The 17,714-nt window shown below is 40.8% G+C and overlaps 1 protein-coding gene across 1 annotated transcript in view; it reads right to left on the bottom strand.

The window, feature by feature from the left end:
- The window catches only part of LOC127581723 (V-type proton ATPase subunit d 2-like), an 18,191-nt gene extending 899 nt beyond the window's left edge, over positions 1–17,292 (bottom strand). The window contains exons 1-7 of the mRNA XM_052036386.1: positions 17,146–17,292; positions 14,702–14,873; positions 14,188–14,366; positions 11,065–11,144; positions 10,738–10,815; positions 1,389–1,565; positions 637–714 (exon numbers count right to left, since the gene is read on the bottom strand). Coding sequence (XP_051892346.1) covers positions 637–714; positions 1,389–1,565; positions 10,738–10,815; positions 11,065–11,144; positions 14,188–14,366; positions 14,702–14,873; positions 17,146–17,272 — 891 coding nt within the window. The 5' untranslated portion in view covers positions 17,273–17,292. The remainder of the gene's footprint in view (positions 1–636; positions 715–1,388; positions 1,566–10,737; positions 10,816–11,064; positions 11,145–14,187; positions 14,367–14,701; positions 14,874–17,145) is intronic.
- Positions 17,293–17,714: the final 422 nt, after the last annotated feature.

Below are 17,714 nucleotides of genomic sequence, written 5' to 3' on the forward strand. Positions count from 1 at the left end.
ACCCATAACCATTGATGGTTGCTTCACGCCTCCACTGTTTGTAGCAGCTCACAACTTCTGCCCTCTGCTCTGGACTGAGTCCTGACCACCAGATCTGGCTCCCAGAAAATGTGTCCAAATGAAACAAACGTAGAAATTTGGGATCAGCTCAAACACTACAGGTTCAAAATGTACCCAGCCCGAAACATACTGGGGTGACGTTGATGGAATTGAGTAGGAAGTGGGGGGGTTACATACAGAAAGCAGGGGGAAAGCAGGGTAGGAGGAAGGGGGCAACAAGGAGAGTGAGAGAGGTAGGAGGAGGACATTCATTGGTGGGCTAGGGTGGGAGGAATCACATTTTGGGCAGTGAGGGAAATGGGGGGATGGGGTGAGAATGGATGGAGACTGGGGAAGAGTGGTAGGGTGGCAGCATGGGGGAGTTAGGGGGAAGTGTGGCAGGGTGGACAGGCCACTGACATTCTGAGTCGGTGGGTTGGGGTAGGGGTGGTAAGGAGGGATGGAAGTTGATGGAGTGTGGATGGTGAGGAGAAATAAAAGGGAGGTCAGGGGTGGGACTGGCCACAGTGGGGAGAGGAAGAGCAGACCTGAGGGGTGTAAGAACAAGAGGACGAGTAGCCCAATTATGGCCTTTACCTCATATTCAAAGAACTTGTCCTCAAGGGTCTTCTCATTAGAATTCTTCCCCGCACCTTCAAACAAATATTTATATTCCTGTTGATAAGAAGGAGGAGGGAATCAGAGGATGGCACTATTTGGGGCTGATTGGACACACACGTTTGGAACCCCATCCATTGACAGTGGTTGTCAAACACCACAGGCAAGAGGCCAGACGGTGGGAGAGCACCATAGATTGGGAGGGGAATTAAAGATAGATTGCATGGCATGGATGCAGCATTGGTCAGTGGGGGTCTGGGGGGGGAGGGCTTTTGGTGGTCTTGGCTGGAGAGGAGTAAAATTTTAAGTTTCCTGGGTTTTTACTAGTTGGCCAGACCCTCCCCCTTGTGACATGATTCTGCTGCTGACCATCAGACAGGCTGTTATGATATAAAACAATGGTATGATATGTTCCAGTGGCCAGGAATAGGCCAGGGAGTGGATAGTACTAAATTTTAGCCCATTGCTTGACACCTTCCCAGCTGTTGAAATGTGTTAAAAAGAGCAATGCTGTCACTCTCCAGCCAGCGATATCTTTCCAGCATCCCAGTGACTCTCTGGGAGACCCTCTCAGCTCCAAATGAAAATAAAGACCAGTCTCTCAGCCATTTAGACAGACCAAGAAGTTACGGGTCCCTGACTGGGCTTTGTGTCCACGGCCTGAAATGTAAGTGTGTATTGTTACTGGAATCAATGCTCGACCAGTGTGAAGTATCAGGAAGGGAACATACCGCATAATATTCAGCAACTGCACGCACATGCTCAAAATCTTCGGCATTGGACAAGAGAGCCAAACCATCAGGATGCAGCCGGCCACAGCATGGGTATAGTGCAGACCGGTCCTCTCTGCTCAGCTCAGTGCCAAAAGAGTTCAGGGTGATGATAAATGCACGGCGGTCAGCTTCAAACTAGAGGGAGAAGTTACTAAGAATGAGAGACCCTCAGAATCAGTGACAGAAAGCACAGCACCAAAACACGACATTAGAGCTAAATGCACCATTCCAGTGTTTATGTTCCACTTAAGCCTCATTCTACCTTATACCAGCAACAACATTCCATTCTCACCCATGCATTTCTCTCACTTCCAACTGTGCTTCTATATTATTCACCTCAGCTGCCTTTTTTGATTGTGATTCCCACACTCTCGCCACTTTCTGGACAAAGAAGTTCCTGCCAAATTCTTTGTTGGGTTTTAGTGATTATCCTATATCCTACACTTCTGGCTAATCCTTCTAAGTCTACCCCAGTAAATCCTTTCATAACTTAAAGACCTTGATCAAATCACCCCTCAGTCTTCTCTTTTCCAAAAAGGAAATATCCCCAATCTGTGCAACCTTTCTTGAAAAAGAAATATCTTCTATGTCCTTGTAAACGGTAAATCTTTTTTGCACCTTCTCCAATTTGTACCTGAAAGTGCACAGAACCTGTTACATTATCTAACCAAGACATAGGCCTCTGCTTTCCAGTTCTACCACTCTAGAAATCCCCGTGCTTTGTTTACTTTTTGTGGTCTATTACTTATCATTAATTTTAATGATTTCATCTTATGAGCTAGGAGCAGGAGTGGGCCATTTGACCCCTGACACCTGCTGTCATTCAATAAGATTGTGTCTGATCTGATTGTAACCTCAGTTCTGAATTCCCATCTACCCCCTCTACCCTTTCAACCCCTTTCTTATCAAATATTTATTTTCCTCTGTCTTAAAAAAAATTCAAAGTCCCTGCTTCCACAGGCTTCTGAGGAAGAGTTTCAAAGACCCACAATCCTCTGAGAGAAAAAATTCCATCTCACTTCTGTCAAAAATTGACAACCTTATTTTTAAACAGCAATTGTTCTAGATTCTCTCACCATAGGAAACACCACCTCCACTTCCATCCTGTCATGACCCCTCAGGATCCTAAATGTTTGAATCCAGATCCCTTTTGCTTTCCTAAGCTCGAGTGACTAGAAGCCTTGCCTATCCAATCTTTCCTCATAAAGCAGCCTGCCTGTTCCAGGTATCAGTCTCGTGAACCTTCTCTGAACTGCTTCCAATGCATTTACATCCTTGCTTAAATAGGTAGACCAATACCAGATATGGTCTCACCAGTGCCCAATATAACCATAGCTTACTTCTGTATTCCGTTCCACTAGCACAAATGAAGCCAAGCTGTTAGTTTTCATGATTATTCTCTGTACTTGCACACAAACTTTTGTGAATCATGCAGATCCATCTGCAACTCAGAGCACCACAATCTCTCACCAATTAGATAATATGCTTAACTTTTATTTTTTCTGCCAATCCAAAGATCTACATCGCAGTTAATTTGTAAATTGCTTGTCCATTCTTCAAGCTTATTAATGTCCTTCTATTTTGTCATATCTTTCCTTTGTTCTAACTCCAGCTGCTAATTTGGTGTCCTCTACAAATTTTGAAATTGAATTTCTGATTCCCACGTTCAAATCATTAATGAAAATGAAGGGTATATTAATCAAATGCAAAGCCAAGGTCTATAGGAGACACTGGGTTTGGACTGGAAAGTGGTCTGAGACAAAGGATCAATCATAACCTTACTAAATGGCGTGGCAGTATGAGGGGACACACTTCTGTTATGTTCTTAAGAGCCAATGGGTCTTGCACCAATTATTGTGAATCAGTAATTCCAGAGAATTCATTGTTCTCTGTTTTATAGACAACCTGCTTTCTATTATTCTACCTGTATCCTGATACTCTGACCTTAGTTATGAGTCTATTATCTGGTAAGTTATTGAAGCCCTTTTGGAAATTCACAAATATTACATCTACTGCCTCTCCTTTATCTGGACTGTTGCTTCAAAGAATTCAATAATGTTGGCCCAGCATGAACATCCTTTTTGAAGTCTGTGCTAACAACTCTTAACTGCATTTTCTGCCTTTGTATGATTTTCTATCATATCTTTCAGTGAAGATTCCAGTACCATTGTTATTAAGCAACTGCTCTTTAGTTCCCTGAACCTGTTCCTTCTTCCTCCTTGAATATAAGAATAACATCAACATCCAATGATCCTCTGGTACTATTCCCTTCTATAATAAATTGTTATGTGGAATAGTATCATTGCAATTTATTTTTCAACTTCTTTTAATACGCAGTCTTCCTGAAGCATAGCTGTTTTTTTCCAATGAAGAAGAGGAGCCTGCTCTTCTTTGAATAAGATCACAGGTGGTCTTTTACATCAGTTGTCAATCTCCATAATTAGTTTTTAACCAATCTATTATTTTGGCCTTTGTCTCAAACCCGAACACAGACCCAGAGTCAGGCAATACTTGCTTTAGAGTGTTACGGACTCAGTGAAAGTCCCTTTAAGATAGACAGTGTGTGTGTATGTGTGTGTGGGGCATGCTTACGTCAATAGAAGATAAAGGACGTAATGAAGTTGTTGAAGAAGTTAGAAGAAGGAGAGAGAGAGAGAAGGGAGAGAGACACCAGCCTGCTTGTTTTCTCTATCGATGGATGAGAAACAATAACTGTGTTTGCCATAGAAATCCATGTATGGAAGTTGGAAGTAATCCGGTGGAGTTCACTTTGTTGCTGACCTGTAGAAGGAAACAGGTATTTGTGTGTGGATGACCACGGTTCGGATGCTTTCGGGGTGAGGAAGTCACTACCGAGTAAACACTGAAGTGTCGTTTGGGTTCCATCGTGGAACATTTGGATTTCGTATGTACTCTCTCTATGTTTTTCTACATCTACATCTTATCTTCAGACTACGGTGGTTGTTGAAGAAGCCCTTGCTCATGTTTCACCTTATGGCTTGCGGAACTGAACTTTAAGAACCATTCCGGAACTGGGAGTTTTGGACTTTGTCACACACACACACGAAGAGTTTAGTTTTGGGGTTAACGTTTGAGGTTTAACATTTTTGAATTCTAACATACTAACATTTTTACTTTTATTTTACATATTATCATAAGTAGTGATTAATAAAATAGTTTTTAACACTGAATCACGCTCAGTGTGTTTCTTTTGTTGCTGGTTTGTGACAAAATTGGGGGCTCGTCCGGGATAGTTCCCAAGGTTGACGAGATTCGTCCGGGATCCAATCCAAAGATTAACGAGTGTCGTCTGGGATCGTTCCCCAGATTGACGAGATTTGTTCGGGATTCAATCCAAAGATTTTTGAGGGAGGTCTGATAAATTCTTTTTAATTGGCTTGTGTGTGTGGAAACCAGCAGCAATGGATATTAAGGCATTTTTGGAGTCACCAACCCTACAGGGATTGGAGATGGCGAAAAAGGATGATTTGATAAAGATTGCTACAAAGCTAAACCTTACAGAAGTAAAGCAGTCTATGAGAAAAGCAGTTATTCATAGTATGATAGTTGACTATTATTTGGAGAAGGAAGTGTTTGAGTTGAGTGAGGTAGTTGAGTTTCCTGAGAGTAAACCAGTGATTTCTGATGTGACTTTTCAACCAGTGGAGTTGGAGGATCTGGAGGAGGAAGAATTAGAACAGTTAGAAGAGTTTTCTGGGGGTGAGTCAGAGAGACCTGTTAGACAGGTGCAGATAGCAAAGATGGAGTTAGAACAAACACGACTGAAGGTGGAGTTGGGGCAAAAGAGATTAGAGGCTGAGCGAGAGCAAACCCAGTTGAAGATAGAGGCCGAATGAGAGAAATTAGAGGCCGAACAAAAGATAACTCAGATGAAGTTAGAGGCTGAACGGGAACGAGAGCTAACTCAGATGAAGATAGAGGCTGATCTAGCAATGAAGCAGATGGAATTGAAGAGGATGGAGCTGGATAGTGAGGAGGAGGAGAAAAAGAGGCAGCATGAGTTACAAATGAAGCGTAGGAGTTTGGAATCTGATTCTGATGATGGTTTTTCAGCCAGTAGGGAGGTTCGATTAGTCCCTCCGTTTGAGGAAGATCAGGTTGATCAGTATTTCCAACATTTTGAAAAGGTTGCTGTGAGTTCAAACTGGCCAAAGAAAGGATGGGCTCTTATGGTACAGAGTGTGATTAAAGGTAAAGCTCAAAAAGCTTATTCTGCTTTGTCTGCTGAGGATGCAGCTGATTATACCAAGGTAAAACAAGCTATATTGAAGGCCTATGAATTGGTCCCTGAGGCTTATAGACAAAAATTCAGAGATTTGAGGAAATCTGCAGATCAGACTTATATGGAATTTGCCAATGGAAAGAGAATATGTTTTGAACGATGGTGCCTGGCTAAAAATGTAGATGGGGATTTTGATAAATTGACAGAATTGATACTAGTGGAAGACTTTAAAAGATGTGTTCCAGCTGAGTTAACAACATATTTAAATGAAAAGGCAGTGGAAACTTTACAAGAAACTGCTAGGTTGGCAGGTGATTATGCTTTAACCCATAAATCCAAATGGGGACAACCTAAAACCTTTCAAAAGAGTTACAAGGACAATCCAGGTAAACCGGAGATTAAATTGGGAGGTAATCAAAAAGGGAAGGATGAAAAGAAGCCAGTGCTGGAGAAACCTGTTGAGCGTACTTGTTATTACTGTAGGAAACCTGGCCATGTGATATCTAATTGTGCCCTTTTGAAGAAAAGGAAGGAAGCTGTGCCCAATGCTTGCTTTCAGGCAATTAAAAATCAAAAAGGTTTAGGAGATACTGTTAAAGATCAATCCTTGCAAGAGGTAAAAGCGGAAAAGTTGGAGGAGGTGAGAAAAGAATTCCGTTCGTATGTATCAGAGGGTTTTGTTTCACTGAATGATGAGTCACCCCAGGTGCCAGTGAAAATTCTTAGAGATACTGGGGCTAGTCAATCTCTCTTGCTGGACAGTGTTTTAAATTTTGGTGAAGAAAGTGACACTGGTGAAGTAAATCTAGTACGAGGCGTTACAGGTGAGACCATGTCTGTCCCTTTTCACAGGGTGATTTTAAAGTCAAAGTTCATAGAAGGACCAGTCGAGATAGGGATAAGACCTAGTTTGCCAGTGGAAGGAGTTTCTTTGTTATTGGGAAATGACCTTGCAGATGGAGAAATTGTTCCTGTGGTACGGTTAACAACCAAACCAAGGATTGATGAGTCTGAGAATGATCCAGATGTTTACCCATCATGTGCGGTGACTCAAGCTAGAGCTAAAGAATTAGCCAAGACAGACAGTCCGATGCAGTCTGATGTGGTTCCTTGTGACAGTCCTAAACAGGAAGAAAATTATAATGCCTTATCTGAGACTTTTCTGTCTTCACTGGAGGATCAACATCCTTGTAGTGAGCCTGAATTTAAAGATTTGTCTTTGTCGAGGAAGGATTTTATGGTGGAACAGACAAAGGACCCTGAGTTGACAGAATTGAAAGAAAAGGCACTCTCATGTGAGGAGATTGAAAAAGTGCCAATGGGATATTATGTCAAAAATGGAGTGTTAATGAGGAAATGGAGACCTCCTCATGTTCCTGTTACTGAGGAATGGGAAGTTATTCATCAGGTTGTTGTTCCAAAAGTTTATAGGGATGAGATTTTAAACCTGGCCCATAGTATGCCTTTGGGTGGTCATTTTGGTGTGAATAAAACTGTAGGGAAGATCTTGAAACAATTCTATTGGCCTGGTTTGAGAAAAGATGTGGTGATGTTTTGTCAAACCTGCCACACATGTCAGATGGTAGGTAAACCAAATCAAAAACCCCCTGTGGCTCCGTTGAAGCCAATTCCTGCTTTTGGTGAACCCTTTTCGAAGGTGATTGTGGACTGTGTTGGCCCATTACCAAAGTCTAAGACTGGAAATCAGTATTTGTTAACCATCATGTGTGCCACTTCTAGATTTCCAGAGGCAATACCCCTTAGAAATATTAAGGCCAAGACGGTGTCAAAGGCTCTTGTAAAATTTTTTACCTTGTTTGGTTTGCCAAAAGAAATCCAATCTGATCAAGGTAGTAATTTTATGTCAAAAATTTTTCAACAAATAGTCTATGAGCTGGGAGCAAAGCAGATTGTATCATCTGCATATCACCCAGAATCTCAAGGAGCTCTGGAGAGATTTCATTCTACTCTCAAAAATATGCTGAAGACTTATTGCTTTGAAAACACCAAGGATTGGGACGAAGGTATTCATTTACTTTTGTTTGCCGTTAGAGAATCAATCCAGGAGTCAATAGGATTTAGTCCGTTTGAGCTTGTATTTGGACATAGGGTGAGAGGACCTTTGGAGTTGTTGAGAGAGCAATGGGTTAATGAGGAAGTGCACTTGAGTCTGTTGGACTATGTCCAAAAATTTAAAACTCAGTTGGAGAGAGTCTGCCAGCTAGCGAGAGAGAATTTGAAAACCAGCCAGATAAGAATGAAGACATATTTTGATAGACGTGCTCGGCCTAGGACATTTGCAGTGGGGCAAAAGGTGTTGGTATTTTTCCCTAGCCAAAATAATCCCTTGCAATCTCGTTTTTCTGGACCCTATTATTGAATCTCGAGTGACTGATCTAACATATATAATCAAAACACCAGATAGACGCAAGAAAACACAACTCTGTCATGTAAACATGCTAAAACCTTATTATGAGAGGGATTCAGTTGTGGCCTTGGTGGATGGTGTAAAGGTTGTTTCTAGAATGCCTGATGTTGATGTTGAGGAAGGCCAATTTAGACCAAATATTGTTCCATCGAAACTAAAAAACCAAAATATCCTGGAGAACCTTGAAACGAAGTTGGACCATTTACAAGTTTCACAAAAACAACAGATGAGAGAATTAATTTTAAAATTTAAAAATCTGTTCCCAGATGTTCCAAACAGAACATCGATAATTACCCATGATGTTGATGTTGGGGATGCAAAACCAATCAAACAACAGCCATATCGAATGAATGTGGAAAAAAGTAAACTTGTTGATCAGGAAATAAAACACATGTTGGAAAATGATATTATTAGACATTCTACTTCAAATTGGAGTTCGCCCTGTGTTATTGTACCTAAACCTGATGGAACTGTTAGATTTTGCACAGATTACAGGAAAGTGAATGCTGTAACAAAGTCAGATGCTTACCCTATTCCTAGGGTGGATGATTGCATAGACAGAGTGGGAAAGGCAAAATTTCTTACAAAGATTGACCTATTAAAAGGGTACTGGTGTGTTCCATTAACAGATAGAGGAAGGGAGATTTCAGCCTTTGTAACCCCTTCTGGATTGTATGAATACAATGTTTTGCCATTTGGAATGAAAAATGCTCCGGCAACATTTCAACGAATGATTAATTCAGTGATTCATGGGTTAAAACATACAGATGCCTACATTGACGACTTAGTGACTGGGAATGATACTTGGGAAGATCACATCTCTGCGTTAGAAAGGTTGTTTGAAAGACTTTCCAAGGCTAACCTTACAGTTAACTTGGCTAAAAGTGAATTTGGCCATGCCACTGTGACGTATCTTGGTTATGTTGTAGGTCAAGGCAAGCAAGCTCCTGTTCAGGCAAAAGTTCAAGCAATATCTGAGTTCCCTATTCCCACAGGTACGAGGACTGTTAGAAGATTTTTGGGAATGGTTGGATATTATCGAAAATTTTGTAAAAATTTTGCTGATATTGCTCTTCCCCTAACTAATCTTCTGAAGAAGGGAGTAAAGTTTGTTTGGACAGATTCTTGTCAAGAAGCATTTGAGAAGCTGAAAGCCATTTTATGCTACCATCCTGTGCTCAAAACACCTGACTTTGAAAAGCCATTTTCATTAGCAGTAGATGCCAGTGATGAAGCTGCAGGAGCTGTGTTGTTGCAGAAGGGTGACCTTGATGATATTGACCATCCGGTAGCTTACTTTTCAAAGAAATTTAATGAGCATCAAAAGAATTATTCCACCATAGAGAAAGAATTACTGTCACTTGTTTTAGCCTTGCAACATTTCAGTGTATATGTTTGCACCGCTCAGAAACCATTGACTGTATATACAGATCATAACCCATTGGTGTTTCTGAGCCGAGTCAAAAACAAGAACAGAAGGCTGTTAAACTGGAGTTTAATTTTGCAAGAGTTTGATCTCATGATAACTCACATTAAAGGCAAAGATAATGTGATTGCTGATTGTCTTTCTCGATGTTAAATGGGAAACGTATCTGTACTAATCTGATAGTCTGTAGTTGTGTAGCATGATAATTATTAACATTACTAACTGTATGCGCGGTTAAATTTTTCTTGGGAAATATTTTTTTTAGGTGGGAGGTGTTACGGACTCAGTGAAAGTCCCTTTAAGATAGACAGTGTGTGTGTATGTGTGTGTGGGGCATGCTTACGTCAATAGAAGATAAAGGACGTAATGAAGTTGTTGAAGAAGTTAGAAGAAGGAGAGAGAGAGAGAAGGGAGAGAGACACCAGCCTGCTTGTTTTCTCTATCGATGGATGAGAAACAATAACTGTGTTTGCCATAGAAATCCATGTATGGAAGTTGGAAGTAATCCGGTGGAGTTCACTTTGTTGCTGACCTGTAGAAGGAAACAGGTATTTGTGTGTGGACGACCACGGTTCGGATACTTTCGGGGTGAGGAAGTCACTACCGAGTAAACACTGAAGTGTCGTTTGGGTTCCATCGTGGAACATTTGGATTTCTTATGTACTCTCTCTATGTTTTTCTACATCTACATCTTATCTTCAGACAATGGTGGTTGTTGAAGAAGCCCTTGCTCATGTTTCACCTTATGGCTTGCGGAACTGAACTTTAAGAACCATTCCGGAACTGGGAGTTTTGGACTTTGTCACACACACACACAAAGAGTTTAGTTTTGGGGTTAACGTTCGAGGTTTAACATTTTTGAATTCTAACATACTAACATTTTTACTTTTATTTTACGTATTATCATAAGTAGTGATTAATAAAATAGTTTTTAACACTGAATCATGCTCAGTGTGTTTCTTTTGTTGCTGGTTTGTGACAAGAGTCAAGTGACAGGCATGGAAAATCTTTAAAGTCCCATCCACTCCCACTGATAGATTCTGCCCCAAACTGGCCATCTCTGAACTTCCTGCGATTGGGTTCAAACTCAAGCCTCTACTTGGTTCAACACTTTAACAGCCATCTCAATGAATTCAGGCTCATGAGGCCAGACTGCTGGAGTTACACTTTACAGATAAACAACCACAGTAGAAGTTGCTGATGTTCCTACCTCCAGAATGGGACACATCACCTGTTCAGTCTGCCCACCCTGCTCTTTACAGAAGCTGTAAAACGATTCGAGATAAGCCTGAAAAAGCAAAGTTGAGGCTTATGAACAGGAAATCATTGATGAGGTCTTAGCAATGCCCAGACAAATTGACAAAATAAAAGCCATTTAACTTGAGATTCATGTGGAGGTTTTATATGGAATAACAGGCACCTAGAGTGAATGGCAGACTGTATTCTATTCGAAGGATTCAGCGGATGATTAAATAGAATAACATACAGCTGGTAGAGTTACATACTGGAATTTACCCCTCTGAGTTCTTGCTGTTACCTTGTAAAGTTTGTTTCGTAATATTTCAATATTGACTTCGTCAAGGTCATTCTCTGAGATGCAGTCTTGAAAGAAGGAAGCTGAGGATTGAAAATCACCAAATTAATGTTCAGTGTAATCAAACCAACACCACTAGAAACACTGTCTCATGACAAGTGCATTTAATGTCAGAGCAAGAATAAGACACTGACCAAAGGAAGACTCTCAACTCCCTGCACTGACCAGTTACACAGGGACTAATCCCCAGCTCCCCCAGCACTGACAAGTTACACAGTCAAACACTCAATCCAATGCATTGATCTGATACACAGAGGCATCCTCCAGCACTGACCAGTCACACAGTGAAGTTCTGAGCCTTCTGTATGGACCCAGTGAGACCCTCAGCCGCCTGATAAGGTAGAACCTTGTGACTACAAAATAGGAAACAGATGGAAGGAACAATGAGACTTAGGGAGAAAAGTGTTAAGACATTTGAGTTCAAGGCTGTGAGAATGCAGCTACACTTAGCAAATGACAAATAAGAAGTGTTTTCTCAGAGTACAGAATATTTTTAAGAGTGTGAATGAGAACTAATCTACCATCAGAAAAAACATGAAGACATGATCACATTTATCAGTGAAAGGAAAAACACGTTTTCACGATTTTCCAGCTTTTTTCTGCAATATATTGATATGAATTAGTAGTGGAAGCACTGCTTTTTAATTCTGAGTACCCTTTTCCATTACTTCTCATGCCTAAGGATGATATAATAAGTATACTTTAGATCTGATTCCCATTATTGTCTTTAAATTAGTAAAACGCTGCATAGTGTAATGGGAGAGTGCAAGTGAGTGAAGTACAGAGGGATCGAGGTGTCCTTCTGCATGAATCACAAAAAGATAGCACGCAAGTGTAGCAAGAAGGAGGCAAATGGCAGATTGGCCTTTAGTGCAAAGGGCTTGGAGTTTAGAAATAGGGAAGTCTTTGTTACAACCGTACAGGGCAATGGTGACGCCACACCAGATGTACTGTGTACAGTTTTGGTGCTGTAACGAACCAGCAACAAAAGAGACACACTGAGTCATGATTCAGTGTTAAAAACTATTTTATTAATCACTACTTATAATAATACGAAAAATAGAAGTAAAAATGTTAATATGTTAGAATACAAAAATGTTAAACCTTGAACATTAACCCCAAAAACTAAACCCTTCGTGTGTGTGTGTGTGTGGCAAAGTCCCAACCTCCAAATCCAGGAATGGTTCTTAAAGTTCAGTTCCGCAAGCCGTAAGGTGAAACGTGAGCTAAGGCTTCTTCAACAACCACCGTTGACTGAAGATAAGATGTAGATGTAGAGAACATAGAGAGAGTAATTACGAAATCCAAATGTTCCGCGATGGAACCCAAACGACACCTGTGTTTACTCGGTGGTGACTTCCTCACCCCAAAAAGCATCCGAATCGTGGTCGTCCACACAAATACCCGTTTCCTTCTACAGGTCAGCAACAAAGTGAACTCCATCGGATTACTTCCAATTTCCATACATGGATTTCAATGGCAGACACAGTATTTGCTTCTCATCCATCGATAGAGAAACTAACAGGCTAGTGTCTCTCTCCCTTTTCTCTCTCTCTCCCCCTTCTTCTGACCTCTTCAACAACGTCATTACGTCCTTTATCTTCTATTTACGTAAGCACACCACACACACACACTCTTTCTTAAAGGGACTTTCACCGAGTCCGTAACAGTGCCCTTACCTAAAAAAGGATATAGTAGTTTAGGAGGCAGTCCAAAAGAGATTCATCAGGCTAATTCCTGGGATGAGAGGATTGTCCAATCAGGAGAAGCTAAGCATGTTGGTTCTGCATTTTTTGGAGTTTTGAAGAATGAGCAGTGACTTTGTTGAAACATTAGATCCTAAAGGGGCATGATAGGGTAGATGATGCGATGTTTCCACTACTGGGAGAGTTTCAAATGGAAGGTCATAGTTTCAAGATAATGGGCTGGTCAATTAAAACTAAGGTACACAGAAATTTCTTTTTGCAGAGTCTGGAATCTCTGGAATTCTCTCACCCAGAGGATTGAAGAGGCTAGATCATTAGAAATAATTACAATGGAGGCAGATGAATTTTTGAAAGCTCAGGGAATTGGGGCTATGGAGATCCAGCACAGAAGAGTTGAGGCCTTGGATACATCAGCCCAGATTGTAATGAATGGCAAAGCAGGCTTGAGGGTCCCTTTTTCTTGTGTTCTTGTGTGTTTCAGTCACTATCAACCTGAACTCGCAGTTTTCATTTCACATCTATAATCAACCTTTTATTCAGCCACCTTTTTTCTTTACAATAGAAATGTTCCCTCACTCTGCAAGGTTTCAGCATAAAACTAAGAGACTGTAATCACATACAATAAATACTCCCTTTCCTTCATGACAATAAACCTGATCAAGTTTTCATGTCCTCTTTTCAATTATTTTGATCCCAGTTGCCGTGAAGGTAAAATTACATTATTTATCTTATTTAATTAAAAATTTTAGTCAACATTAGCAATAGAAATGTGATTTGAAGTTCAGAAACGTTAGCAATCAGGAAACCTCAAGGTTGATCCATAATGTCTGAAACCTAACTTTCAGCTTCAGTGAGAGAGGGATCCATGTGAGCTGGAGCAAACTCCAGCTTCTCCCTCTGTTTCTCTCTGTCTCAGCAAACTGACATCTCACCTGTCCGTTTCAAGAAACCAGAATGCAGGACTCAATTGAAATAAACATCTTTGGCTGCATCCGCTCCTCTTGTAATATAACTTGAAGCCCATTACGTGTTGCAAACTACTGCTTCAGTACTCGTTGATAATGGTTTCTCATGGACAAATAAATTAACTGCTCTTAACCAAAAGTTGTGTCAAATTGTTGACGCCAATTAAATTCCTAAACCCTCCACTCAGTCCTGATGAAGGGTCATTGACCTGAAATGTCATCACTGTCTCTCCCTCCACACTCTTCCCTATGCTGCCTGACCTACTGAGTATTTCCAGCAATTTTTGTTTTATTTCAGTTTTTTCAGCATCTGCAGGTTTTTGCTTTTAAGTTGATGATTGAAGATGTGCCTGAACTGCAGCAGCCCATTTAATAAACACCAAGTCTTCCCTTACCTAGTGGTGTGTCAACCAGGATGGCATTATAGAGTTCAGCAGGAGTCTGGGCAATATGAACGGCTTCCATCTGTTCGAAGCTGCCCAAGGGATGGCATTTAGGAAGGAGTTCAGAAATTGGACGCTGGCGCAATGTGCCCGTAATCAACAGGATAACGTTGTCAATCATGTAGCTATACCTTTGAAACAATGGGCATGTGTTACATTGAACTCTGTAGCAATTAGTAAGGTTGTCATTAAGAAACAGTTGAGCTCTGAATTAAGAATTTAGGGAAGCTACCATTGATAGTTAATACTGTAGCCCAGTATAAACTAGTGGGGCTGAATACAGACAGTGCAGTCCAGTGCAACCCAATGATTGTCTGTCAATCATTCACAATTATTCTCTGATTACTTGCTCACCAATCAATGTTCTTCTGCATTAATGAAATGCTATTTATTCAGACACACTTTTGCAAACTCTTCCCTAAGTTTAATGTTGGGATCAAAACAGTACAAAGTCCTTGGTACTAACGTGATGTAATCCAGGAAGGTGGTGAGTGGCTGCAATGCATGATTCCTCAGGTAGACAAATTCCAGCAGCAGTTTCTGTTTCAGTTTATCGTCAATTACTGATACAGTGAGAGGACCAGTTTCATTGGACAAAAAACTACCATAGTCCGTGCTCTGGAGATGGAGCTTCAGGTCTGCAGAAAGACAGCAAGATCCTTTCCAGTTAGACAAGGATTAAACCCACAGCAAACCTTGTTCAATACACACTAAATATTAGATTAAATTTAATTAAAAGCAAGAGTATTAATCCTTGATGGGATCAATAGTAGGATGTGATTAATTCCCAGGAATTAAGCACCTATTTTTGCTCTTTAATGATTCAATTAGTCCAGGTAAAACTAAAGATTAGCAATACAAAAGTTCCTTACATGACCTTGGACATTCCAAATTACCTTGTATAAAGGAAAAGATTAATGAGGGCATATGTGGTTCCCCTAAAGACAGAGGAGGAAGAATTTCTAATAGGGAATAAGGAAATGGCAGAGAAATTAAGCAAATATTTTGTGTTCATCCCCACGGAAGACACAAAATCCCTGCCAGAAATACTAGAGGATAAAGGGTATGCAGAGAATGAGGAACTGAAGGACTAATTAGTATCAACAGAAAAAAAGGACAGACAGTCCCCAGGTTACATAAGGGTTCCTTTCCTGAGAACTGTCTGTAAGTCAATTTCTCTGTAAGTCAGAAAAGTCAGTTTTCTATAGTAACCCATATCATAAATGCTCTATGTACACTTGCTATAATTCTTTCATTTCATTGAATAATCGCCCTAACACTCCCCATAATTAAACTAATGGAATGTATACTGTATCCAGTCAATAATGAATACCATGAAACATTTTATTATTATTACTGCTAGATTGAAAAATGCTTTAAAAATATGTGGGAGAATTTGCGTAAAGTCGGATTTCCGTAAGTCAGGTCATTTGCAACCCAGGGAGCCTCTGTGCTGGAGAAGTTAGTGAAATTTGAAAAATCCCAAGGACATTGAAAGAGTAGCTGTGGGGTATGGTTTGGGTGCCAGTCAAGTTAACTGCTTCATCTTGGATGGGTCATCCTACGATGATGGAGTGCAGTTGGAACTTCACTCAACATGCTGCTGATTTATAATGGTGAAAAGGTTTTGGGGGAAATCAGGAAATGAGACACATGACACCCAATCTGTGCCCTACTTACAGCCACAATTTACATGGCTTGTCCAGTGATTCCCAGAACGTTGGTGGTGGGGTTTGGATAGGTTAATGCCATTGAGTCACAAGGGGAGGTTATTGGACTCTGTTGTGTTAACAATTACTTCTAACATGTACAGCACCAGAAAGCAGTTAGAAAATAAGAACGTGAAGAGCAGCAGGAATAGGCCTTGGCTCCTCAAACCTGTTCCACCATTCTGGTTGACCACAGCTGATCTAATCTTGGCCTCCTTTCCACTTTCCTGCCTGCTCACTATTAGTTCTTGCTGACCCTAAAAATCAAACATCTCTGAGTCAAATATTATTCATGAATCAAACTTCATAGCTCCTTGGGATAGAGAATTCCAAAGATTCACAACTCTGAGGGAAAACATTCTTTCTCAATTTTAAATAATGACCCATTATTTTAAAATTAGGCTCCCTAATTTCAGATACCCCACAAGGAGAAACAGCGTTTCAGTGTCCACATTGTTATTTCCCCCAGACTCTTAAGTTTCAATAAGATATGCTTTCATTCTTCCAAATTCCAGTGAATATATGACCTACCCGAAGCTTTCATCATAACACAACCCCGTCCTAGGGATCAACTGTAAACATGTACTGAACTTTCTCCAATGCAAGTATATCCCTCTTTATAAAAGACCACTAGAACTTTTAACTGTTCTCCAGGTACAATCTCCCCAGTGCCCTGTACAGTTGCAGCAAGACTTCCCTACTCCTCCCCCCCCATCAAAGACCAATCTTCCATTTACCTTCCAATCACCCTTTGTTCCTGTATGCTAATTTTTTATATGGCACGATTCCTAGGTCCCTCTGTACAGTAGAATTCTATAATCCCCCTCCATTTAAACAATATTCTGTTTTTTTGTTCTCCCTACAAAAGTGGATAACCTCATATTTCCCAACGATATCCTTCATCTGCTATGCCTTTGCCCAGTGACTTAGCTTATCTACACCCTCAGCCAACGCCATGTCCTCCTCACCGACTTGCTTTCCCATTTATGCTGGTACCTTCACTCCATCCACCCCACACAGGCAACCCCTGCCGCACTCCCTTCATTCTGCCCCAGCCGACATTCAGTAGCTAATCCACAAGTTTTTAGAAGAGGGATTTATAGGAGAAGGGAGTCACTTTGTTGGAGAAGGTGCTTTGCATCTGTCAAACTCTCCCAGTGACAGTCAAAGGCAGTGAACTGGAAAAACAGCAGGAACTCACCTTCCAGAGTCTGACACTGCACCAAGTTGAGGAAATCTGCCTGTTTCAGGATCCCACCTTTAAACCCTCTGACCAAACCTTCCAGGTAACCGTTGTCCACATTAAAGTAAAATTCCGCAAAGCTCATTGTTCAACTTGCAGTTGTCACTGTGCTGAGCCTCTCTCCTGTTCCTTGGTTGCTCTGCTTACATTGAAGGTCAGCGTTAATAAAGCCCTTGGTGATATCCTTGCCAGGCAGATGATTCTGGCTGTTTGTGTTTTACACAACTTTTCCCAATCTTGGTTGGGTTAGGCATTCCTCATTCCTGCCCTGAACCTGCTGGAAACTCTGTCCTTCTGCTTTCTTTGCATGTTGTTACAAAACAGACTCTCTGCAAACACAACAGAATCATATTGCACATTAAACAGTAATCCTTAAATAGAAAGGAGAACCTGAGTTAGGTTTAAATCCATGCATGTTCATCCTCTTCAATGATAAAACAATATATTCCTTACACACACACACACACAAACACACACACACACACACACACACACACACACACACACACACACACACACACACACAC

Source organism: Pristis pectinata, chromosome 22 (genome assembly GCF_009764475.1).
Source record: "Pristis pectinata isolate sPriPec2 chromosome 22, sPriPec2.1.pri, whole genome shotgun sequence".
Taxonomy (NCBI): Eukaryota; Metazoa; Chordata; class Chondrichthyes; order Rhinopristiformes; family Pristidae; genus Pristis; species Pristis pectinata.